The following is a 26,928-nucleotide window of genomic DNA, read 5'->3' as shown; positions in this document are numbered from 1 at the left end:
ATCAATCCAGCAAACTGATCCAGCTGTACCCTCTCCTCTGCACCTAGCCTCACTGAAGCTGGTAGGGTACCACATCAGCACGGATCTTCTGCAAGATGCCTGCTGTGCAGAGGCCAAGGGGAGAAAACTCAAATACAGAGGACAGTCCCCAGTACCTGCAGGCAGATTCATGCCAATGTGCAGCCCTACCAATGGCTTGGGTCTCAAGCACAGGTATCTGAGCTCTGGGCTGTGCTGGTCCAGTCTCATGCAGTCCTTTTCAGCTGTGATGGCGCCTGCTCACCAGGAATGCTCACCTCTGGGAGCCTAAGTGCAGATGAATGGCATTTTCTTTGCAACTTGCCCAAGGAAGTCCTACTATGGCATTATGGGTTGAAGAGCCCTTTATGCTTCTCCCCAACCTTCCTTCCTTCTAGACAAGCACTAAAAGGATTGCAGTGCTTTATAGAGGGGATTTCCTCACCACAGGACAAAATAAATTCACCTATGAAGTGCACTGCTAAAGGTGTTCCATTTCACATCCAGCAGCAGAAAAACAATTTTCTTTACCAGAGGTGGGGGTCTTGGGGTTGTTTGGGTTTTTTGGGGTTTGTTTTGGTTTATTTTTGTGGGGTGGTGCTTGGAGGTTTTGAGGGGGGAGGGGTGTTTGCTGGGGTTTTTTTGTTTGTTTGTTTGGCTGGATTTTTTAAGAGGCAGGTAGATTAATGACTATTTATTTCTGAAAAGTAGTCTCCGGGTTGGATCCAACTTCCAGCTGGTGCCTATCAAGATCTATAAGGGTGCAGAGTCATTCCAGATAAGGTAATGGCTAATTTCAAGAACTTTATTCTCCATGTAGCTTCAAGTATCTGTAGTTAAGCAATAATTAGTCCTAAAGTTCTATTCATGCACTGAGCAATGCAAGTAATAAGCAGTATTTCAAGACATTTATAGTATTCGTTTCCTAGACAAAGCCACATACAAGAACTGTTCTAACACTCCTCCACTCTGACACCAACTTGAAGGAGGGTGGGAGACCTGTCCTCTCCCTGCATACTGGGGTACGTGCAGATTGCATGGCACTGTTTCACTGCAATCTGTATGGTTTAGATTTTAATGGAGTGTTGGTTTCAGAGCTGAATATATTGAAGCTCTTGAGTTACAAGAATTATTATTGCAAACCTGACTACAGCTACAGTTGGTGTTCTTGGAAGATGAGGGTGCAAGTAACAAGAAGCTAACAAATTCATGCCAGTAAGTCAAGTTTAATTTGCTTTCCTTTTCCCCTCCCTTCTAAAGCTGGCTGAAATACAAGTTCCACTGTAAATGCAGTGACTAGCAAACATGGATGCCATCACAAATACAGCGCTGCCAAGAGGAAGTCCGCCGTTGACCAATAACAGAGTTTCCAATAACAACTGCAAGATATTCTGGGCACTGAACTGAAGAGATTTAGGGATATATTCTAAACAAGATGTGCTTTTTGCAGCTACAGAATATGAATTGTGTAACATTTGGACAAAAGGTTTTTAAGAAGTCACCAGTAACTTACATTACAAAGGCAGAATTGGAGGTTTTGCTGGCTCTTCAATGACCTTTACTTCAACAGATAACACTAAGCTCTCCCTATCAAGCCTAGTACCAAATATGGCTGCAAAAAATAAAGACACAAGTTATCGCTACACAGTTTGGCATTGCAAATGTCTCAAGTTTTTGCTGTTGACTGAAACAACATAAAAACATAGCCTGTCATTTTGGAGAAAGACTGCATGCTTGATAATATTTTTGTGTAGCATTTGTCACTGCCAGAGCACAATACAGAAAATTGAGTTCATTTGTTAACGAAGTAAGCCGTTCTTTGAAAAGCTACTCTTTAATGCAAGACAGCGTCAGTGACAACATTACAAAATCATTTACTAGAACTGGAAAATTACTTTTATAAAGATCACATTATATGACAGCTTCTCTTCTGTGATCTTTGCTTGCTGAGAGTGCAGGGCATTTAATACAGTTACTTCTGCAGACACATGATTTCTTAACTTTATTTTTTCATTTGATTATGGAAAACCCCCCAAATTTCCATTGCTGCAATTCAATAGTTCTATCAAAGACTGTCCATGCATTTTCACAGGAGTAATTTATTTTATCTTTGAAGTAAATACAAATTTGTCACAATTATTTGCTAGGTAAATTTGTAAACTCTACTATGTGGGAATTATGCCAAAATACAAGCACAAATCAGAGTGCTAAATAGTAATTTTGAAAAGATGCTAAGCAGTAGTGAAAACCAGAAGGTTCTAAGCAGCCAAATTAGATGAAATTTGTCATCAAATCACTGAAAACAAAATACAGAAGTCCTTACAGAGAAACTGATATACTATATGCCCGAGTCTGATGTTATGTTAAAAGTGATCCCTGAATAAAGCATTATATATAACAATTTCCAGCAGCATAGACGCCTGTTGCACAAGAATACTGTACTAAAGTTTTTTAATACCTTGAAGGTAAAATGTTATGGACCGCTAAGTAATTTTACTCAATCATACAGCTTCCCACCATTTTTAATTTTAAGAATTAACGATGAAGCAACCAATTAGCAACGAAGTTATCTGAGATGCAGGTAAAATTTAAAAAAAAGACTAATGAGGGTTTAAAACTCTAGATGGCACACTCATACAGTAAAAGACTATAAATCCAAACAGAAATACATAGGTTCATCTATGACATTTTCTAGGTTTTTCACCTGAAATATAAGTAATTTATCTTAAAATACTGTTCTGAGGCCAGTTTGTACATTACTACTATAAAAGGATCTTCAGTATTTCCAAGTTAGAATTGGGTGATTTAATGGAACACTACGCAGTATTTGCAGTTTTATATTTCAACAGTACTGAATTAAGTTAAGATTCCACATAGAATTAATTCTCATGGCATAGCACACTATCATACTCCAACCTAATTCATGGATAATGGGAATGAGATTTTACATGTTTCCTAAAGGCACAGTCTTATGCAACAGCCAGTTCAGTTATATACATTTTCAAGCTTTGAACTCACAAGGAAAGTTCTTGATGCTTTGTTTTTAAGCAAGAGCTCAGCTTTGGTTTATTACATCAAATCCAGGGTCATAAAAAGGGCATTTTAATACACAGCCTTTAACCTACCCATCTATATAGAGTAGGCAGTATAAAATATGAAACTCAAACCCAGGTTGGATGGTGGTTAACAGTACATAAAAATGACATTGCAATATTTTTATTCAAATTTGTCAAGGGTATGTTTCTGCTGTTATGCAATCTTACTGAAGCTGGAACAAATGAAATGATAGCTGTGCAACTGAATTGCCACAGTACACACCTGGACAACATCCAGAATGATCAGAACTGCAAAATGCATGAATTAGGATGCTTGACTAATTATCTGAGTAAATAAACAAGTGCCTAAAAGAGAAATAAAATATTGATTTACAGTGTGCTATATGCTTCACGCTAATGATGTAAAACCACTTTTATCCTACAGTAAGTACAAGGAAATTGAACAAGCTATCTGGTCCTTACAATGCAGTAACACTTGGTTACTGTGGAGAAGCTAATATACCGTAGTTTAGATCACAGTGAAGGGGTACCCATACCATAGGTACAAAATTAGTACAGGCTAGCATGCACTCAGATGCTTCTGAAATTCATGATATGGAACTTATGTACAACAAAGGATACAGAGAAGGAATAAAATAGAGTGCATATGCATCTACTGACTGGAGAACTGGGGACATGGAAGCATTTGCCCACAAAGCCACACAGAAGAACGTCTTTGGCCTTGAGTCAGTATAAGAGCACCTCTGAAGCAAAGCACACAAAAAAGTTTTCTCCATTTCTACAATACTGGATATCACCCATTAATAAAAATAACATCAGCTTTTTTCTCTAACAAAGTGTATTCATAACCACTCTTTGCTGTACGGTAAATGTTTACCAGAAAGTGTACCTCTGTAGCATGCTTTTACTCTTATATTTACAAATAAGATAAAAATTTCTAACACACATTATTCATCTACATATATACATCCATCATTTCCATTTGAAAGTCCAATAAATCACTGTATGTTTTTTAATCATTTACCAAGTTTATTTCTACAAATTATGGCTTAAAAGCAGGTACTACAGATACAAAATTTTGAAGAGACTGATGTGCAGCACATGTCACTGTCTATGTGGATAAGTTATTAATTTCAGTGAGTATTCATCACACTTCTCATAGCAGCAATAAATAGGTATTTTATTTTTCATAAAACATTATTTAGGTAGCACATTAATCAATACAAAATTAACTTTAACAGCACTAGAGTAACATAACCCAGAGGTCGTTACAAGTTGCATGGAATTGAAAAATTTAATATTGGATCTCTGTGCCAACCTAAGACTGAGTGATTTGCAGGGTCTCCAACATGTCTTCCACTGCCTTCAGAGAGTATTTAGTTTCTTTCTTACTGCGACCTGCAAACTAAACAAAACAAAAGATTATTATTATTTGTCATAGATCAGAAATTCTGTGCATAGGTCCTGTGCAAGTAACAGTTCTAAACATTAAGTACGAAAAATTAACTCTATTTGCTACTAACTTAGAAGCACAGCCTCTTTACTGTTCTACTAAAACTCAGCATTTTTACTAGAATACAAGCTAATGCACCTCTCCTCTAATAAGCAATGAAAAAATACAATAGAACTTCTTAATTTCACTCATTTGCTCTAAATTTGAATATTCAGCACTAATAAATATTCCACTTTAAAATTTAACATTCCTGCTGTCCTGTTTGATCTGTAAACTTTAACATCAGACTGGATTTTTTAATGTGATCCAAATTAGATTATAATCATAATTTAAATAGTATCAAGACATTGGACCTGTTACCAAAACTAATCTATTTTTTTTTTTGTTACAGAGAGACAGAGATGAGAAAGTTCCATGTATCAAAACCTACTATAAGATAATCCAGTCATATAATTATATTTTATGGTTCAAAGTAACTGTAATGACCTTGTATTCAATCATAACCTACTGTTACAACTTCAATTTCAGAGAGCATTTGAAATAAAGTCTGTTTTGATAACACAGAAAGATACCGTTTAATAAATACTACTTATGGCTTTATATTCCTAAAACACATGCAGCCAAGTTTGGGAAAAGAAGGGGTAGAAGAGTAGGAGATGCTATCATCCCACACTGACCTAAAAAGGGTTTTTCTAACTGTACTGACTCATCAGCCATACCTAATACAGTGGACTTATTGACTAGGTTGATCTTCAGTTGAATGAAACTCTCAACCATTTTTAATACACCTGCATTAAAAAGTTTTGCATTTGGGGCTGGGAAGGGTGGTAAAGAAATTATAGAAGTAGTAACTATAACTTACTGCTAGTAAAATAGCCTATTCTCTACCAAAATGCTAACATCTAAACACTCAATAAATTTTCAATTTAATGTTTTTTATTTCAAATACCACCGGTGTCTTGCATAGTTAGTTCTTGATTTATAATGTGTCCCCCCTCTCTTGTAATTATCTTAATTTAGCAAACTCTTCATGACCTGTTAAGAAAGATTAAGTCATCAAACCCAGGTAATATCACACCAGCAACAAGCTGCAGGACCTGTTAACCTGCTTTTGACCCCCAGGCTATAATCTAACATTGGGATTCCCAATAAGTACTGAGTTTTTAAAAAAATGGTTTTGGCACAGTAAATGAAAAGCTATTTCAAATTAAATAGTTAAGAGAATGAAATGTTGTTACTGTGACAACACTTTATAGTTGAGACATACTCAAAACACCGTATTTTTATATTTCATACTTCTAGATGATGAACTGATGTGCCATGTTTTGACTCCAGAAGTATGTATAAACCCATTCGTTAGGTTGTGCAGTTTCCATAGTGACCTGCAATAGTCGACTTCAGAAGAAAATCAAAATATTTCTTAACACACTTCCAGGTGACAGAATTAAATTTTGCTTAGATCTGACTTAATACAATGTTCTCTCTTTGTTCACACTAAACACGAATAGTCCCAAGCAGATACTTGGGGAGTCCATATACTTTCTTAAAAGCAAGAAAAAGAAAAGACAGAACTCAAAATCCTCGATTGAAAAATTGTTTCAGATTCAAAGCATTCAGAGATTTCAATAGAAAGCACAGAAGCCTGAATATACTGTGGTCAAAAAGAACACTTGGCAGGACACAGAAAGCATGCAGAGGAAAGCTTCAAAATAAGAATTTTACTTATTTTACTTCTCTTCAGGGACACTGAAAGCAAAACTGACATAAGACATTAGTTTAAAAAATGTTACTTGCTAATTTCAAGAGTGGTTGCCTTCATGATACTGACATGTACTTTAAGCTGAACAAATAAAACCAAACTCTGCGTCATAACAAACAGAAGTATACTTGGAAATGTAATCACTTCAAATTTGCCCTGACGAACAATTATTTTGTCTATTCTGCCATTACACAGCAATTTGACTGATTGAGCCGGAATCCATTTCTTAAAATCATGATTTAATTTTCTGTTTCCCAAATGGTTTGTAACAAAATCACCTCTCTCCAACCATAAATAATACGTGGATTGCTAACACAGAAGAATTTAGCAGTGTACCCAAGAAGCATGTATCTGGAAAATTACTATGAGTATGATCACATTAAAGATTTTTGTGAGCATTAATCAAACTTGCTTGCTTCTGCTGAAACACTTCTACCAGAGGACATGCTAAACCAATTACCTAATTGAAGAGCACTAGGTAGCCATATTTTGTTTCAGTGTTAAAGTAACTGTTACTCATGTCCTCAGTCAGAACAAATACACAGTTCTTCATAAGGTCTGCACAAAGAGAATAATACAGTTTCCCAGTGAAATGGTAAAACTGAGCTTATAGTAATAAATTTAAAATAATTGTTTGAATAATGAGTACTTCTCTAACATCTGAAATAAAAGATTAAAATTAAATTTTATTTGGTTTTGTTTTTTTTTTTTTTTTCACTTGGTCAATTAAATTTAAGTGGCCTAGAGAATAATGACCTTTTTTTTTTTTTTTTTTTTTTTTCAGAGCATGTGTTAGCAGCCAGGAATTCCAGCTCCATACAGCAGCCCTAGCTACAAAACCTTTCTGTCTTCCTGCAAAAGTTTACATTTCTCGTAGATTAGGCACAGATGAGAAGTACTGATCAGCACAGAGGATTACATATATAACATGAAGTGTCAAATATCTGTGCTTTTCAGAAAATGATTTAATTCAACTATTCTTTATCACCTATCTTTATGATTTCCTGTAAAGAAACTAACTGTTGCACAGTCTAACCAACACTGGTGAAAGTAAGTTTTTCTTTTTACACCCGAAGACTGTTTTCTTTAAATGACAATAAACTAAAAAGTTCCTCTGATTTTGTACAGGAATGCACAGGAAAAGCAAAAATCAAGTGCCAAAGGAAACTGCCTGAATGAGAGAATAAATTGAAAGAAGGGGACCAGTAAAAACACTGAGTAAACTGCATATAAAATTAAATAATGGAACTAGAGCCAGTGCTGAATTTGAAAAAACAAAGGCTATTTTCCAAAATTATTGAGCAAACTGCTGGTAATTCAAGTTTAAATCCAGATTGAAAATGGGGAAAGATCTCACTGCAAGACAGTTGCTCAAAAGTAACTTTTTGAATCAATAACTTCATATTTTAAAGTTACAAATTCATACAATTTGTCGGCATTCAAGTCAGGATTCTACATGCATCTTATTCTCTAGAACATACCTACTGGAAAAATTCCATTTAACAGTATAAGAAGGTCCAACTAATAAAACAAGTCAATGCCAAACTCAGCAAGCTCATGGCTTTTATTACACTTTACAAAGTGCTTTGAATAATGTAAGGAAAATGAGGAGGATTCACAGAGATAATATAAGCATCTAACTTAAAACCTGGCTAGACAACGCTCCAGTAATGGAGGCATGCTGTAAGGTCTTTCACTGGCACAAGCGACCAAGGTTTCGTTCTTAGGTCCAAAAGATGACAATTTCCAACTGCTCAACATGCGAATGGAGCAACAAATCAATACTGACTCACAGGGGAAATTGCCACCTACTACATCACCAAACACATTTGCTGTAGCAGTTGGATGTTGTAAGACTGACATACACACTGTGGTGGCCAAACCCTTCTGCAGTCATATAACAAGCTCAGTAGGGTTGGGCTGGTACAGTCCTGTCCAGCTGTAGTCACTAGAGCTTCTTGTGGTCCTTCTGTGAAGAGGATGGGAGTGTTCATGCCATTTGCTCACAAAATCCTAGACTGAGCCCTTACATTTTCTGTATAGCTAAATTTCTGCTATGATTCTAGTCAGATATGGTGTTTGTCACTTTCTGTCCCAAACAGTTAAAAAGAGCAGCTGAAGTATGCAACACATCATGAAAGTATGAAGTCACGAAGAAGTTATGACATGTGTTTTAAATATATGTTAGTTGTGTTAACATGATCTGTTCTGGTAAGCATCAACCAAAAATGCTTAATGTAGGCTCTGAAAGAGCTTCACAAAAACTGGAACTGCACTTTCCAGTAAAAAAAAGCAACCAAACAAAACCAAATGAAAATAAAAAACAAACCAAAAACATACACCCAGAACCCCCCCCACACCACCACTGCCACTCCCAATACAATAGTTTGTTACAGCTATTGTGATGTTAACAGAAAGCTGTGTGGAAAGGGGGAAAAAAAAAAAAAAAGGAAACAAAAGGCATGATTATCTGTGGCTGTGAGTCAAGAAAATAGCAACTGTCATAATTAAGCTTCCATTATATTTAAAACCAGGAGGTGCCTATTTTTAGGTCTTAATCTTGGTATGCCACCATTCCACAGCCAATATTGGTTTTATATTTCCATCCTGATGCACCCTGAAAGGGGCTGTTTCCCAGAAGTGCTAACAGGTCTCTATTGGTGCTTTGAACTGGAAACTTCAGTTGAAATACTCACTTATAACATGTGTTCAAAATCGCTTTAATGTAAGTGGTTCATTTTATTAGGATGTAAACCATGGAATAACAATTTTCACTCAAAATTCACACATCTTTTAAAACCTGTTTTATTCTATCAATAGTGAATCCACTGTGTCTTTGTTCTTCAAGGGGGGAAGGCTTAGTTTTGGGGCTTTGAGTTTTTTTGTGGGAGGATTTTTTGGGTTTTTTTGTTTTGTTTTTTTTTTTAAATCCTGCAATGTTTGGGTTTTCCATCAATATTGTGCTTACAAGAATGTCAGACATACTGAAGTCAAAAGAATCCTGCTTATTTATGGGAAATCAGACAAAGTTGATAATTCTTACACACCTTACTGTAATGAACAGGTAAACGGCTTATTAATGAAAAGTAGGGAGTCATTTAAACAGCAAAACAGAGACATAAACTTTAGTCACAAAAGTATAAAATGCTTAATTATGTCCTCAGGGATACAATATTCTTCACTGCAAAGTACAGTCAGAAGCTACAGGGCCAAGCAGGGCAAATGGAAAATACTTCAAAGTTGTAATACATCAAAAACACATCAGTCACAAGAAGCTGCACTCTTGGCAATGAATTGACATACAGTGTATTAAGAAAACTGGCCATAAAAGAAAATCCTAATTTAGTTCCATAATAGAGCGAGCTGTGAAACAGTAGCAGCAAGGATAAATTAAATATTGGGTTCTGATACTGAAATATTACAGAGAGAAAGAAGAATTACGTATATATAAACTCTCTGCATTTAATACCAAAATTTTTGTTCAGAAAAAGTTCTGGGGACAACTGGACAGTATGACATTGATGTTCAGGACTACTTAAACTTTGATTGGTAGATCATTAAAAATAGCTCCAACTGAGTCAAATAGACATACTATGTTTGGGATGCACAGACAGCAGAACCTATGATCTAAAACCTGCTTTCATTCACAGTTACAGAAAAAAAAAAATAGAGGCTTATAATACAAAAGCAAACACAGATGTTTATGCATAACTTTTCAAATAGCTGAAAAGACTCCTAAGACTTCCGTAAGCTTTGATTGTGGCCTACAAAGTCTGTATTTTCTCAATTCAATAGGCATTTTTTCTATAAAACGATGCAAAACCGACTTCAGTCACAATTACTATGGTAATTATTAGGGACATCATCAAATATGGTTTTGAAAAGTCAGAATAAACTGAATGAAAATTTCTAGTAAAATAGAAGTAGATGACCAAGTCGCTTCAAGAATTAAGACATACCAACTTTTATTAAAATACTTTGCTGTAGAAGTGAGTCTTGGGAGGTCAACATTACACTAATGTACATTCAGTTAATGTTAGTAGGAAAAATCAGTTTAAAGCTATTAAGTAAATAATACTAATAATAACTCTAAAATATCAACCTTATGTTAATTAAGATTTCCAGGAAATCAAACAGAAGTAGAATACAAAAAATCCAAGCAAATTATGTTGATTTACACATAACTAACCTCTTGAACAGAAGTTAATAAAAGAGCAGAAAAGAACTACACAGCATGTTAAGAGTATCACAAAGCAATAATGTACTAACCTGGTATGCTCTATTTATTTGGTTAGCTGCCCAGCTGGCATACTTCATATTATCTTTTTTCATTTTTGCGCTTGCTTTTGGATTGGAAGCAATATGGCTGGCAGACTAGGAATTAAAAAAAATAAAACCAGTGTTAACTACAAAATATATGTGCATGAAATAAACTGAGAGCATTCAGTACCTTTGCATTCAGAGCCCCACGCACAATGACAGCGGAAAAAAAGAAAAAAATAAGAACAGTTACTAGCAAACAGCATCCAATTAAGAATTAAACATTTTAAACCATTGTTCTTTAACTGAAGCTAAACTAGACTTCAGTTCAGCTGTGTACCAAGTTAGGAACCAAACCTGGACATGATCAGCTAATCCAGTTTGCTTTTCCTGAAGTAAGAGTTATGAATTAGTTTTCCCCATTAAATTTGTTACCAGAGACAATATAAAATATATCACTTGTGTGTCCAAACTGCCATTAAAAACACTACATTTTCCCCTGTGGCATCAGAAAACACATTTTAAAAGCAGGTAAGGCTCTATACATAAACTATGCCCATCTTCACCTGAAATAATAAAGAAAGATTACTTAAAAACTGAACAAATCTTAGACTTTTCCCCTAATATAAATAAATCCACTTTGCAAGGAATCATTGCTACTCTTTCCCAGAACATCTTTCTGAGTGCAAAAGTACTTGAATGCAAAAAAACACAGAATCCAGAGAAGATTTCAAAAAGAAGCATGAAAGAAAATGTCTGCAAGAATACTACATTTCAAACTCAAAGAACATTCCCTTACAGCTACTTTCCTGAAACTACCTCCAGAAATGGGAGAGGAGTGGGATTGTCAAAGAAGCAGCCTCCACAAACTTGGGAACACATTCTCTGAAGCCATGCCTGCATTAATTGAATTTGTGATCTAGTACAAGGTCAGGGTCCTAAGACGAGGCATCATTCTCTCTAGTTTCCTGAACTCGATGAAGTGTACTGTCCAGTTTCTTGGGCAAGTATGGCTGAAAGCCTTTGTGGAGAATTTACCAGGGTTATGGACATTCTTTGGAGGACTACAAACACCGGACATGTCTGTCAAGTATAATAGTAGCAGTCACAGCAAAACCAGATCCTAAACCCTGGACACAGCATTACAAAGAAATTAGGATCCCAAAAGCAGATACAGAAGCAGTGATGGCAAGCTGTGCTTGCAAAAAACAACCAGTGAAATGTGACAACAGCCAGCTGAGCAAAACTAAAGAAATGAAACAGAGCGTACAAGCATGTTTTGCAGTAATGAATGCACATTATGCAAATCAGGGTTTATGAGTATGACTTTCAGGCACTGCCAAAACAAAAAGTTTCTCAAATGCTTGGGCCATATTAGCTCAAGGTTGCCAGCCAGATCATCACAAATAACAGGCTCTAAGTCTACTTTACAGACTGAAAATAACAGGCAGGCCATAAGTTCTGATGGAGGACAAGCCAAGATTGGCCATAATAAAACCCCAGGTCTATTCTAGAATCAATGCAAAGACTATATATGCGCACACCTTAAAAATCAGTTGAGGCCAATATACAGATTTGCTGCAAAACTTACTCTTAAAAAGCTCAATGACATAAGGAACAGCAAGAAGCCATTCTTTTCTCCTTCTTGAATGTACAATCACCAACCCAAGAATCTGCACAGATGGGCTAAGAAGATTAAGTCCAAGTCTCCCCAAGTCTTAAAGGTGATGCCTAACAAGTCAGTTAAAGGAAGCTCCTGTTGCTTGTTATTTATAGAAAGTGTCAAAGTTATCTGCCTGATGCGTCTCTGTAAACCGCTCCCCTCCTAAAGGGGTGACCTAGAATTTTTTAAAAAAATAATATATGGAACCTTTCTGGTTTTGTCCCTAAAAAGGGTCTTTTAAAAGATCTGAGATCAAAAGGAAGATCTTCAATAGAGACCTCAGTATCTATGGAAAAACTGAAGAACTGGTGCCAGTATATGCTACTCTGTAGTTACTGTAGTAATGGCCACGCTCAAGCCAACAATGCTGTGCAAGCTAAAGACTCGTTTCGAAACTGAAAGTGGAAAGCTGTATTGAGAAATTGAAAAAAATTTTTGAAATTTGTACTGAGACATTGAAAAAACTGAAAAGAAGAAAACCCAGGCTGATTTAAAAAAAAAAAAAAAAAAAAGCAGCCATCGTACTGAGCTGGTACTCTTCAGCAGTTCACCATCCTGTAGAGAGGAGTTAGACTTTAAATCCTTTTTCAAGAAGTTACCTTCATGTGCAAATGATTATAGTTCTTTGGAAAACATGGGCAAGACTTAAAGGTTAGAAGCACTTCAAGCAAGGAGTACTTACTCGCATAAAATTATCCATAGTATTTAAAAGTGTTAATAATCTGAGCTCTTAAATTAAAAAAAAAAAAAAAGGAAAGAAAAACCAGCAAATGGTAAATGCATAAAAATATTAATACATCATTACATGCATAAAATCATATTCAAAATGTTAACACGGAAAATATATAATCATGCTTACCATGTAAAGTCCAAACAAAGCTCTCATATTTCTGTTGTTAAGCTTCAGTGCTTGTGCAAAATACTTTCTTGATAGCTCAAGGTTTTCAAGCCCCCCTTGAGTGTATTTAACCTGTAAAAATTATAAGCTCCTGAAACTTGTGCATGTCATCCATACCTCAAGCATTCACTCTTGAAGCAAAGATACTATCAAATGTCAGGTTTGTTTCACATGATATTTCAAATCAGGTGACTCCTACCAAAGGCCAAATACTGGCTTGGGAGAAATCTGAGCTCTTTTCAATACACAAATTTTAAAATATTTAACTACAGGAGAAAAAAAAGCCCCAGCATTAATTTAATTAATTTGTTGCTACAAGAATAAAAAGTGATTATTTTGCACCTATACATGCTTACAAACTTGGGACAGTCTCTTATGAAAAGTAATATAAACTAAATCTAAAGGTAAATTCTGACTGCTATAAATCCATACTATATATTTTTCAGCACAGCATTAAACCAGCACACGATGCCTTTCATTATCTATTCAACTGCAAAATAGCACACAAAGTTTAGAAGATTAGTCCATTTTTTTCTATTAATTTTGCCTGTTGATAGATCAACAAAAAAGGATAAATACTAGAAGACGTGCTTCACAGTCTATCAGAAAGTTATTTAGAGTTTCAGGTTTTACTGTTAACCCAATTTTATCCACATTAACAAAACAAATTCAAACCATTCTAAGTAGTTAACAGTTACATTTAGGAGAGAAAAAAAAATCTGAAAAAGAGTGCAAATGGCTAAAAACCTTGAGCTAAAACTTCTAACAGCCTTCTCTCCACCCAGTGCTCTTTCAGGCAAAACTTGCTATGTGAATTCCAAGATCTGGCTCCACAATAACAGGCAATATATCATAACCTCCTAGGCAGCATTGTTGTGGAAAAGCTTAACTTCTCATGCATTTAATTTGAAAAGTGCATAAACACTTCAACAAGAATACCTCATTTTAAACGAATTTTTATCTGCAATAACTCCTGCCCTTATTCTTATATTTAGCTCAGTCACACTGAGTAAGAAAACACAGTTTTCGTAATGTGTTAAGTTCTACGAAATGTTAACATTCTCTGTGTACTCTGTTAAATCTCCTAGGGAAAAATTAAAGAAACCATTTTTATTCCATTTTCACCACTTCAGTAACATGAAAACAGAGTATGTATTCAAACATAATTGATTATTCTGAAAATACTTACTTCAGCATATTGCTGACAATATAAGTGGTTGTGTGGATTAGTCATCATAAGCTCCTCCAAGCAGAAGGCTGCCTTTGCATAGCTGAGGAATATGAAAAACACAAAATTAAACAGAGTATACAGTTCTCTGCTTCAGCTTCTTTACAGCACAATAAAAAAAAGTCTTACTTTTCCCCCCATAACTTCATGATATACAGTTAATAAAATTGTTTTTAAATGATGATTGAAATCTCAAGATACTAATTTCACATTATAGATAGTGAAAAAACATACAAAATTTTATAGTCTAGGTATGTACGGAACAGCTTGGAGGAAGCATTTAATACAGAGATTTCTTATTAGTAAGTGCCATTTCTTATTAACAAGAGTAATGAGTAGAAATAAGCATTAGGTAATATAAGACATTTAACTCTGACTATACTTCATCTTTTTCTACAAGAAAATTCAGCTACCTGCAGATTCACAAACCAAGCTATGTACCAGAGCACTTACGGGGTCCGTTAACTTTACCTGCTCACAGTCAACCACAGAAGTCAGGTCAAAAAAACATACTAAGAACAGTTCTAAAAATCAAACAGTTCCAATCTATATATGAAAAGAGCATCATACCAGTCCAAATGAGCAACAACTTATTGCAAAACAAAAGGTTAGTACTTGTTCTTTAAATGAAAGCTTTCCAGAATTACGAAGACAAGCTCAAAATCTAGGTTTATTTAATTATAAAAATCTAAGATTCATAATCTTTCAACTAATAGTGTTTCCTGCAGAACTTGCATGTTCTACAGATACGTGAAGTAATTTTAGTTCAACTATAACAGCACTGTTGCACAGTGTATACATGATAGGATTCCAAAATTCAGAGATGCAATGCTTATAATGACAGTGTGGGTAGATATTTAGTATCAGAGTAAAAGGTCTTTAGCAATTATGAGACAATATTAAATCACATAATCTGTAAAACCTTGTTTCTTAAAATGAACATTTTGTGGTTTTGTCCTGTGCACACTGTGATAGTCAAATATGTTTTTCAAATATTAATTTGGAGATTAAAGGACAGCCACCTCATTCTCCAAAATCAGCAGCACAGTCCTCATAACGGAACACAGCAAAGAATTGAGGACTATATAAAACTTGTACATCTAAATGTGTTTATGAACAATGGTAACAGCATAGTGATTTCACAAGCGAGACTAAATTTGTGACACTGATAAAACAAACTAGCTGATGAATTGTTTCCTTTTTTTAAAAGTAACTTTTAGTTGGTTTTTAGCCAAGATTCCAGTATTTCCCCACTTAATCATCAAAATAATCATAATAATGATGCTCATAAAAGTACAGTGAGCACATTCAGTTTTTTCAATGAACTGGAGCAAGTTCTACATATTATTTTTTATTGGAATTACAGGACAAACCCAAGCAAAAGCGATTTCTTTCTCAGGTTTTATTACACAATTTTGTAATAAAGATTATAGAAAAAAAACCAAAATAGTAATGGAATACGTATGTTTGTACCACTCTATCATTCACTTCTGTACCGACAGATCTGACAAGCTTAAATACCTTTCTAACCTTTTTTTTTTTTTTTAATAGCTATTTTCTTGGAAAAGAGGCTGGTGATTTTCCCAAAACAAATGGAAATCTGGATATAAAAATTCTAGGTTATTCCTTCAGTCAGCATTTGAAAGAGTTTAATAATTATTTTCTTTGAGAATGGGGTGGAAGGAGAGGTGATGGGGGAACAATTTTTTCATCACAGTGAAACGGCTATTTCTTCCTTGAGAATTTGATTCTTTTACTGCTCTCTAGAAAGGAAGGAAAGAAACAATGTGATATAATTCAGGCTGGGCTGAATAACTAAAGAAGGGGGAAAAAAAGATACGCCTTTGGGTGGAGGTTAGAATTAATGCTGTGATATTAGAAAACTTGCACTAAGGCTTTGAGCTAATCCTCTCACACTGGGATTTCCTCCTGTCACTACAGCAATAAAAAACAGCTAACAAAAACATTAAATATCCAATAAGCAAGTTACTACAACATTGAGCATTCTTGATTGCACTGGGTTTTGTACCCAGGCGACCAGATGCCTCTAACACTGGATCCATGTTTTGTTTCAGTTTGTTTTTTTTTTTAAAGGTTACTAGAAGTTCTTGTAGAGGTAGACTAAACGAAAATGTGATATCAGTTGCTGTGATCAACTGATTTGAGAAGTAAAGAATTTTAAATCTATAAATAGTAAAAAAAATCACTTGAATGAAAAATTATGGGAAATAAGTGCTGTTCCCTGATATACTCCAACTTCTTTTAAAGTACTGGATTTAAAAAAATGACTGAAACATCGAGGTAATTAAGTAAGCAGTTTCTGTTTTAAAATCAAATGCCTTCTTAAAGCATTTGGTAGTCAAATAAATGGGTTGGTAATTATTTCCTGTTGATGCTTGATATGTTGGAAATGAGACAGCATACTTTCTAATGCTAGTCCTTCAAAAAAACCAAAATCACTGAGGTCTTTGACTTACACAGAGTAGGTTTCAATTTAACAGATTTCATGTGGACTCAGCAAACAACTTACTCATGTTCATTGATGTAAAGTTCTGCAAGTTCATGCCAAGCTTCTTGGTCTCCAACAAATCTGCATAGAGAAGAAAAGAGAGGGGAAAAAAAAAAAAAAAAAAAAGAATGTGCAAGGGAGTCTGTAAATGACCAGCATGGAAGCAAAAGCGTAAATCAAATGCAAATTCCATTTTAATTAAAAAGATTTATCAGAATAGCAAAACACAATTCGTATTCTTGTAAGACACTCACTGTTCCAGATATTCATTCAGCTCTCGGATGGCCTCAAGATTTTTCCCCTGGGCTTTTCGAATGGCAATCTTACGCTTTCTTGCTGCCTATGGTTTGACATTAATAAAGGATTAGGGTCTCATAATTCCCTGGGTTTTTGTAAAGAAAGCAATTTGACTGTGCAAATTATTGTCTCAATACCAGTGGAATTCCACTGCAGAGCAACTGCTAGGTTGAAGTTTATAAACATACCCTATGACATCCCACTGAGAGATTGAAAACCTCTTCTTACAATCACATTATGTATGCTTTTCTTTGGAGGCACAAACTGTATGCATTATTTCATTCAAATAAATGACTGTCCAGATTCTGATAATTACAAAACAGCAGGGGATGCTAATCTTCAGTCATTCCAAAGACCCCCACCTTGTCATTCACAAGATGCATGACTATAGAGAAGAAGCAGTGACTGAGTCTTAGAGAATCCCACAGATGTATCTGGGTTGCCACTGTATAAATATGGCTTTCAGCCATTTTTAAAGATTCTTGTTGGAGTGCTGACCACCATTTTTAATTCATGTTGAATACACACCAATTTCATAAACAAGTCTCTCATCATTCTTGGAGCACAAATTAGGCTCTTCAATGTAAAGGGAATACAAAATAGCTATTTCAAAGGCGAAACTAAGCAGTACTTCAATATGTGGGTGGAAAATGTACTTCAACATAAACAATATAAAAACAAGTTAGAAAAATTACACTGTATTAAAATTTTGAACTCCACAGAAGTTGTTACAGACCACCAGGAGGAAAAGATACACATAATTTTAGTAGTTGATTATTCTGTACTTCAATATTCCAGTTTCTGAAGTATGTTGGTTATAGTTCTCTAAAACCAGTTTTCAGACCTCTAGGAGCTGTGAATCAAGATGCACTTGAGATGTAATTCAAAACAATGGACAGCAGTCTGACAGTTTGAAGAAAACAGCACTCACTACACCTCAGCCAGCCTGAAAGTCATCAGATTGGGAATCTGACAGAATGAAAGTAAAACCAAATTCCAGCATAACATGCCTCAAAGAACAAACGCCACCAGCCTCCTGCCTTTCCTGTAACCCCTGTTCTCCTGGGTGATCACAAATGCTGTAGTCAGACAGAAGAAGACAGATGGTCTGGGGTGCGTGATGTGTCTGCACGTGCACACACAATTATAAGCCATTTCTCCATGAAATAATATTGATGAAAAAAAACCCAATACAACACTCTTTTCCGGTAACACTGCTAACTGCCTTCATAGCTCTCATCCTATTTTATATCTTATAAAGAGGTTATACAGTTGGGTATCAACTTATGGAAGCCTTGACAACACAGGAAAGGACAATTCTTTAACAAAACTTATAACCATTTTTAATCTTTAAAATAGCTCTGAAATTAGTTTCTTCATGATATATCTTCCTAAGATCAGTCACATATACCTGAAAGAGTTCTTTTATTTTTACACTATTCTGAAGATCACTATTCTTTTTCTTATCCTTTGATCATCATTTGCATAAATTAATTGCTTCCAGAAGAAGAGGCGAGTATAGCATTTTAGTAAATTAGTTCAAGTTACCAAAACAGCACAGCCAGAAATTATTTTAACATAACTGTAGGTTTATTGTTTATCTCCTTCACCTCCTCTACAAACATATATTTGATGAAAATTCAGTGAAAATTATTAAAGTGAACAAAAACCATTTCACTCTTCTGCTTAAACGCAAGGCACAGGCAGCAAGAAAATTCATCAGACTAATCAGGAGACAAAATAGGACACAGGTTGCATGGTGGGTTTACCCACAGTCATTTTGTTTATCACTGCTTCTTTCTCAAACTTCAACCTGTGAGATTACATTCATCATCCTACTTTCACGGGGAGACATTTGGCTAAAAGCCATAACTGACTCTGAAAATTTTAACTGATGACCACATTTACAACTTCAACACAACGCTTATTTTACTTTTTAAAATATATTTTTAATAGAGTTTTAAAAATAAAGGTAACTGTAATTAAACTTATTTTGATATATAAAAAAATAATCCCACATGTTTATCATATTGGTACTATCACTAAACAGAAAACCAAGCAAAACCACCCAAGAACAAAACCACTGTTCTCTATCATATTTTATGAAGCAGTCTCAAAGCATTTAAAGCAGGTCAACACCCTTGCTATGGTGGGAACACCAGGGCAGTGTTAAACACACTACCCAAGGCTGATATTATACACAGCTCAGTGATCTACCCATTGAGCACGAAACATGAAAGAAAGGGGAGTGGGGATAACAGTGTGCATAGCCAAAGGAGCATGTCATGGAATTACAGTTTACGAAAACAGAAGATTTTTGCGAGTAACAGACTATCTACTTTAAAATGTAACTCTGGATTAAGAACTCAGTTGTTATTTTCAAAATCTAAAGAAAAACAATCAAGAGACCAATGAAAACTGAAATAAGCTGTTTAATGTATAAATTCAGTCAATGTATCTGACAATTTAATTTGCAAGGGCAAACAGGAACAATGTACATAAGCCACCCTCCTTTTTTGTATCTAAAGTAACTCCCTCAATCACATGCAAGTCAGTCCTCCAAAAGTCTGGAAACAGATTTTCACCACGGCTGCTTTATTTCTCAACCACAACACTCCCAAGAAACGTGAACTACTGGAATCTCAAGACATTAATTTATGAAAAGCTACAACTACTTCTAGTCACAAATATAAATTGATGTTCACCTATAACAAGGATGTCATGTAATGCAATCAAATAATAAGGATGAAAGTATTATAATTAACATGTTCTGATGGTAGCACTTAGGAGTTAAATGGATTACATACACATTTTATGGAATTTATCTGTTTCTAAATTGCACCAAATCTCACAACATTTCTCCTAAATTACACCATTTCTTATTTGAGGGAAAAAAGTATTTAAAACTTCCTTTTTTATCCACCTTCCGTATCACAAAAAATAAAGCAGCATCTTGGCGTGAAATCTGCACTCTCTTAACCCTCAAATAAGTTTTCAAAAATGCTGGGATAAGTTTATTTACAGAGAATTCTTAGTTTGCAAAACAGAGGCTTAGCCACTCAAAACAATACTGACATTCAGAGAATTAACAAAATTTTTTACAGTAGCAGAGAATTTTTGAAAGTCTCTTTAAAACCACTGGGAAGAAGTCAGTGAGGATGTAGTGGGTTTTTAAACAATTACTAGCATTTTTCGATCACATAAATAAAATAACACAAATATTCTGAATACACTGCCAAGAGACATACATGTGGGTGTTCGGTAGATCTGAAATATACAGATCTGCGATTCCTAGGAGTGGTAAGACTGGCTAAAACATAAACACATGTAAATGAACTACTATTGCTTTTATCTGTATTTACAGACTACCCTCCCATCAGACTTTCTAGTTCTGTGAATCATAGTCTATAAGTGTTTTTTTTTTAATAAAAACTGAAATTCAATGTCTCCAGCAGTCACTGCTTTAAGAAAAACATGTAGGAAAAGGCCTGCACAAAAACCAAGACATGGGCCATTTTGTGTGCTGTAAACTTCTAATTCTTATTCTGATTTGTACTGCCCATGAGCCTCTACCTAGCTCCCCTGTATCAGCTTCCTCCTCAGTAAGCTGGGGCTTGCACTCAGTATACTTACTGAGCATCTTGAGAAAAGTGGCATAACTAACAACAATTTACACACATAGCATCAATTTTTATTTTCATCAAATTAAACAAAAGATTTCACTGCGCGGAACCACTGCCAACACTAATAACTACTTTACCAGACAAAAAAAAAATAGTTATTTGATAAGGAAAGCCAATTCTTTTCCCACCAATTCTACAGAAGCTTTAGCTAGAAGTTATTTCATATATTCAATTTACTACCTGCCTTTGTATCAGCTGATATTGGAAAAACCAGGAAATTTCATATGTTTTATTATGTTTCAATTTTTAGTAAAAATCTCACATTTCAAAATATAAACTCATTTTTAGGAGACCTATTGCAAGGTACCAAAAAACCTGCAAAATACAAAGTACAAATATGTTCAATCATTAATTTCAAGTCCACTAAGAATATTCAAGAGAAACCTACAAGATTTGAGATTATTTTGAAATCTATGAAACATACAAATATTTTAAAGATAAAAAATAACATTCAAGAGTTACATTTCAGTTCTTCACATCACAACAGTAAGATTTTTAAAAACAAGCCTGATACGAAAATGAACTCAATCTCCTTTCTCCTTTCACCTTAAATCAAAAGGAACAGATAAAACTTTCAGTGCTGCAACAAGATCTGCAGTGTTTGACCATGCAGAACCTATGACACAGAATTCCCCCTATCAATTTTCTAGGCTTTAAGACAAAACACTAGAATGGTTATTGACTGATTCTGTAAATCCTGGATTCTTAATCAAAAGATAGATGCCATCTTAAAGAAACATTTATACGGTAATCAGTATCATATGGACTAAGGTACTTCAGTATGTCATGTATTTATTAAATAGCGAACCTTTCTAAGCTATTTCTTTTAAAGACTAAACTAATAATCCCCAATCTGTCACAAGAATTAATCCTCCATTTTCCATGATTCTTTTTAATTAGCATTAAGTAGACTCAAAGTGAAGTGAGGAGTTAAACCTTTATCAGCTTCTGCATTTGATTAGTAAAACATACCAAGAGAGAGTCTAAGATTGCTATAAATTTCATGGTTGCAGAGAAAGTATTAGTAGGGGAATTGTCTGGGACTGACACCTCCAAGAAAGGAACAATTTCACACCTGTAAAACTAATGCAGCATTAAATTATATTTTGCATCTTAATATATAAAATTATATTTTGCATCTTAAAAAGAAATTCTTAAATTTAAAAAAATTGTCTTTATCAAGGTCTTAACATGTTAGAAAATGTGCATTTGGTCTAAGAGCTTGATACATTAAAATAATTTCCTTCAAACTGCAATATGCAAATCAAAGCAGAAGTGTAAACAACTACAGCAAAGATAAAGGGAAGGAATTACACAGACATCAAAAAATACCATATAATCTGAATATAACCACATACAAACACAATAACAAATGTACTTTTACCAGACTTAGAGATTTTTCAAAGTTAACCAAGTTAAACCAGGCCAAATCTTCCAAATGAATCTATGCAGGCACAGAGCTGCTGAGCTGAAGCTGCTCCTTTAGGGAGAATGTCAAAGCATAAGTAGCAATGGTGAACATAACTTTTTACAGGATTCTAGGGGGAATCCAATAAACAATAGCTCATAAAGTCTAACACCAGCACACAGCAAATTAGTAGAAGTTATAAAGGCTAAAAAGCTAAAGCCTGGAATTGAAAAACATGAAAAATGTTATATACCAAAGAAGAGTAAAAATAGTTTACACAGAGGAATGTGTGTGAAAAAATTGAGTTCTTCAAAGGAGTCACTAATAGTGTGGATGAATAAAGATCCATTTAAAAGTTAACTTCAACTTCAAAAATAAATTCAACAAGACCTCTCACTCTGAAGCTGAAAGCTCTGAAAGAACCTAAACTGTCACAGTGGAAGGTCTTCACATGGATAAATAAATTAGTCAAAAGATGTAAAATACAGAAGAGGTCTTGTCTACCAATGAATTTCCTGCACTGAGAATCCCAGAGTTGCCTGTACTAAAAACTACTGCTCAGCATCTTTGTAAGTAATCTAACAAGGAAATTAACAGTGACGTCCTGAAGTTAACTGATGATCATGCGTTATGTAAGTATAAAGAATGAAAGTCAACTGCAAAGAATAGCATTCACAACAGTGAATGTCAGCATGATAAAACAGCCCCTGAAATTTAATCTAGATTAAGGGCTGCATATAGGGTAAAACAATGCTAATTTATAACATACACAGAAAAGCTCTCTGAATTTGCCCAGTTAGGAAGGAGATGCTGGAGTTGCAATAAACAGTTCTACAAAATATCAGTTCAATATTCAGAAGAGGTCTTAAAAAAAACCAAACAAAAAACCCACCTTGAAAACCAAAACCTCCAATACTGTGATACTGGAATCATCAGAAAAGAATACATAACAGAACACATCAGTGGCATCGCTTTACCATTGTGTAATTCCAAAATGCTCTTGCATTTTTAATACTGACTGCAGTTCTGTCCTCTCTTTCCTCATCTAAATATAGAAAAGAAACCCAAAAAGGACACTCAGAACAGCAGCAGGGCACAGAATGGCAACAAGAACTGCGGGACAGATTAGGACTTCTCAGTTCAGAGGGATGAAAAATTCAAAAGATCCCTAAAATCATGAGCATGAATAAAGTGAACAGGGAACAACTGTTGACTGTAACAGACAAATTAGGGGTATCAAAGGGAAAAAAAAAAAAAAAAAAAAAAAGAAGAGGGGAGATTTGCCCGTTCCGTGAGTAAATTATGAAATTTCATTTCTGAATGATGATCAGAATGACACATGCAGACCAAACTTAAACAAGTTCAAAAAGCAGTTAAAAAAAAAAAATCAATGCAGAAATTTCATGAAGAGCTATTAAAAACAGAGTTACCACTTCTGGCACAGGAAAACCATAACATGAAGATGAATAGAAACTGGCAGAACAGATCAGAGCATACTGTGATTGCCCCGTTCTTATGAACTTCACTCCATATCTGCTATTGGTCACTGTCAGAAAAAGGACAAGTAAAATGGACTTTTGGCAGGACTCCAGTATAGCTGGTCTTATGTTCTCAAATACTTAATTTCAAGGGACAAAATTTCCACCAATATTTAAAAGTGCTATGCTCACAAAAGTAAAACATGGGGAAAATGGTGGAATGTACTCTGCTCTCTCACTTCACTGATCATGACTGAACAAGAAGCAAAGAAAGCCTTGCAAAGGTAAATGATGCTCTGTCAAAAGAAGAAAACATTTCTTTAGGATCCACGTAATGCATACCCAGCTTAACCATCACTCCTCTTTGGGGACTATCCGAAGTAGCAGCTTTAGCTCTTCACCTCTCACCAACTCCACCCTGCATCAGACACAATGCCAAACTAACTTTTTCAATTCCCTTCAAAGCTACCACTACACATATTTAAATTTAGGACTAGTTGTGCTAGAAATATATTTAATGAAACATACAAACACAACACCTCAGAAAATTCCCCCTATTAGTAGATACTTAATTTGGTGAACAATTTTCTTTTTTTGCAACTTAAAGCATCCTGTAGATAAATGTACAAAGCTGTAAGAACTTCACAGGAGGTCTCTGCTCAAAATGAATGCACAATTACTGCAGGAGTTTTAAAGAATTATTACTGTTTGGACGATAAATAGATATCCAATGCTCAAATTCAGTGTTCATTATTCTCATCTTACTTAGCAGAGACAAGGAACTGGGTTAAAAAAGTTACCTATACAGTCAAGACAGCAGCAATGAACCATTATAGAAAGAGATGATTAGGAAGAATGAACTCAGATATTCATGCTAGATAACTGTTGCCTATTCATATGATACCAATTACTAAGATTTTGGTCTGAATCTTTCTAGTATCTGGATTCCCACATGTCTTCAACCACCTCCTGTGCTGCTTCTGAAACATGTCCAGCTTGGCTAGAAAAAAAATCTCGAAATAGTATGGAAAAGTGTATCATGTAACCATATGCATACACTTCTTCCTGTCCACTCCTGTGAACAACAGAGCTGTTAATGAAGTATTTTACGAACCCTAAAAAACAACAGCTTCACCCAAAACACTATCTTGTTTTGAAAATTCTAATTTTCAATTCTTCATTCACACAATTATATTACTAGACCCATGTAGTTAATGAGATTATCCACATGCCCTAAACTAAGCAAGGACAGTGTCTTGCTGGATTAAAAGCTTAGTTGAAAAAGTAGCAAGAAAAACAGCAGAAGAATTATCCCAATAAAGACCTCAGATTTTCTGTGGATTAGAATTAAGGCAGAACTTTGTGTCTTATCTCACTTTCCCCTAGTGTTGACCAAATGCTCTTCAATCTTCTTGATGGTTGAGTTGAAGAATCAGGAGAAACTGCAGATGCACTACAACGACAGTGGAATTAGACAGCAACCTAAATGTTGAACACATGAATAAAATTTCTTTTCTCATCATCAATCTCCTTGCACTCCTGGACAGGCCACCTTGAGAAGGGCCCAAGTGACAAAAATCTTTACCTAAATAATTAAAATAGATGGGCCTCCATTCCAATTGCTCCCCAAAAGCTGAATCTTTGCCAGGGTAAAATAACACAACGAAGCATTCAATTTAATCTGATAGACACATACACATAATTTAAAAATTTATCATTTAATATTCATTACAGAATAGAAATCAATAGCAAAATCAGAGAGCTGTCTGCTTAGGAACCCACTCCTAGATAATTCTGCAGACCTGGGCTTTCATCTGCTCTCCATATGTAAAATGTCAGTACTATTTCATCTCACATAGTTGCTATGGGACAAATGAGAGAAAAAAACATTCAAGATACTACTTCCACTTGAGCAGCTATTATGTACAAGTCCCCTTTCCAGAAGTTAGGATTTATGTATCAAATAGAAAATAATGACATATCAATTCCATGTAAATTTCCTACTGAATTTTACACAGGCAATCCATCCAAAACCTCAAGTTTAACATAGTATCCAGACCACTAATAAAAATACTGAGAATACTGTGAATATCAACTTGTGATTTAAAAAAGACTAGAGTTTGAATGTGGCATTACAGAATCACAGAATCATCTAGGTTGGAAAAGACCTTGAAGATCATCCAGTCCAACCATTAACCTAACACTGACAGTTCCCAACTACACCAGATCCCTCAGCGCTATGTCAACCCGACTCTTAAACACCTCCAGGGATGGGGACTCCACCACCTCCCTGGGCAGCCCATTCCAACCCCTAACAACCCGTTCTGGAAAGAAATGATGCCTAATATCCAGTCTAAACCTTCCCTGGTGCAACTTGAGGCCATTACCTCTTGTCCTATCACTTGTTACTTGGTTAAAGAGACTCATCCCCAGCTCTCTGCACCCTCCTTTCAGGCAGCTGTAGAGGGCGATGAGGTCTCCCCTCAGCCTCCTCTTCTCCAGACTAAACACCCCCAGTTCCCTCAGCCGCTCCCCGTACGACCTGTGCTCCAGACCCTGCACCAGCTCCGTTGCCCTTCTCTGGACACACTCGAGTCATTCAATGTCCTTTTTGTAGTGAGGGGCCCAAAACTGAACACAGGAATCGAGGGGCGGCCTCACCAGTGCCGAGTACAGGGCTCAGATCCCTTCCCTGTCCCTGCTGGCCACGCTATTGCTGACACAAGCCAGGATGCCATTGGCCTTCTTGGCCCTCTGGGCACACTGCTGGCTCCTGTTCAGCCGGCTGTCAATCAATCAATCCCCCCAGGTCCCTCTCTGACTGGCAGCTTTCCAGATTACATTTCATATTGTATTATTATATCAAAGTTTAGCCATTGAGTTATCTGAAATTACAAAGATAGAGCTAAACATAAGGGCAGGCAAATTCTGGCATTTTTAAAGTAGCATGCTTGAGCATTTAGCCTTATCTTCAGAAGGTATGAAGTGTACCTGAGTTTTCTTTAGTGAAAGAGCAGATATTCTACCTTGCAGAACCACAGGTTCGGCTACTTGCAGCATTCAAGTGGTATATGACTTCACTATTAAAAGCAAAAATTGACAGAACTAATATACACCAGGTACTACAGGGTGCAAGAGACATTTTACCAGGAGGTCTCAAAGCAGCAGAAAATACAGCGGTGCAAGGCAAAATGGATTTTTTTTTTTTTTTTTTTTTT

At 35.4% G+C, this 26,928-nt stretch overlaps 1 protein-coding gene across 2 annotated transcripts in view; it reads right to left on the bottom strand.

Annotated features, from left to right (window-relative positions):
• Positions 1-908: 908 nt before the first annotated feature.
• Positions 909-26,928, bottom strand: part of EMC2 (ER membrane protein complex subunit 2) — a 40,425-nt gene continuing 14,405 nt past the window's right edge. Inside the window, exons 4-9 of one of the 2 annotated variants that reach the window (XM_026842095.1) lie at positions 17,099-17,184; positions 16,866-16,925; positions 14,297-14,378; positions 13,069-13,179; positions 10,556-10,660; positions 909-4,479 (exon numbers count right to left, since the gene is read on the bottom strand). In XM_026842095.1, the coding sequence (XP_026697896.1) occupies positions 4,393-4,479; positions 10,556-10,660; positions 13,069-13,179; positions 14,297-14,378; positions 16,866-16,925; positions 17,099-17,184 (531 nt within the window). In that variant the 3' untranslated portion in view covers positions 909-4,392. The remainder of the gene's footprint in view (positions 4,480-10,555; positions 10,661-13,068; positions 13,180-14,296; positions 14,379-16,865; positions 16,926-17,098; positions 17,185-26,928) is intronic. The other variant, XM_026842094.1, reaches the window with a different exon arrangement.

Source organism: Athene cunicularia (genome assembly GCF_003259725.1).
Source record: "Athene cunicularia isolate RWA chromosome 2 unlocalized genomic scaffold, athCun1 chr2_part1, whole genome shotgun sequence".
Lineage (NCBI taxonomy): Eukaryota > Metazoa > Chordata > Aves > Strigiformes > Strigidae > Athene > Athene cunicularia.
This window is presented reverse-complemented; position numbering and strand designations above follow the sequence as displayed.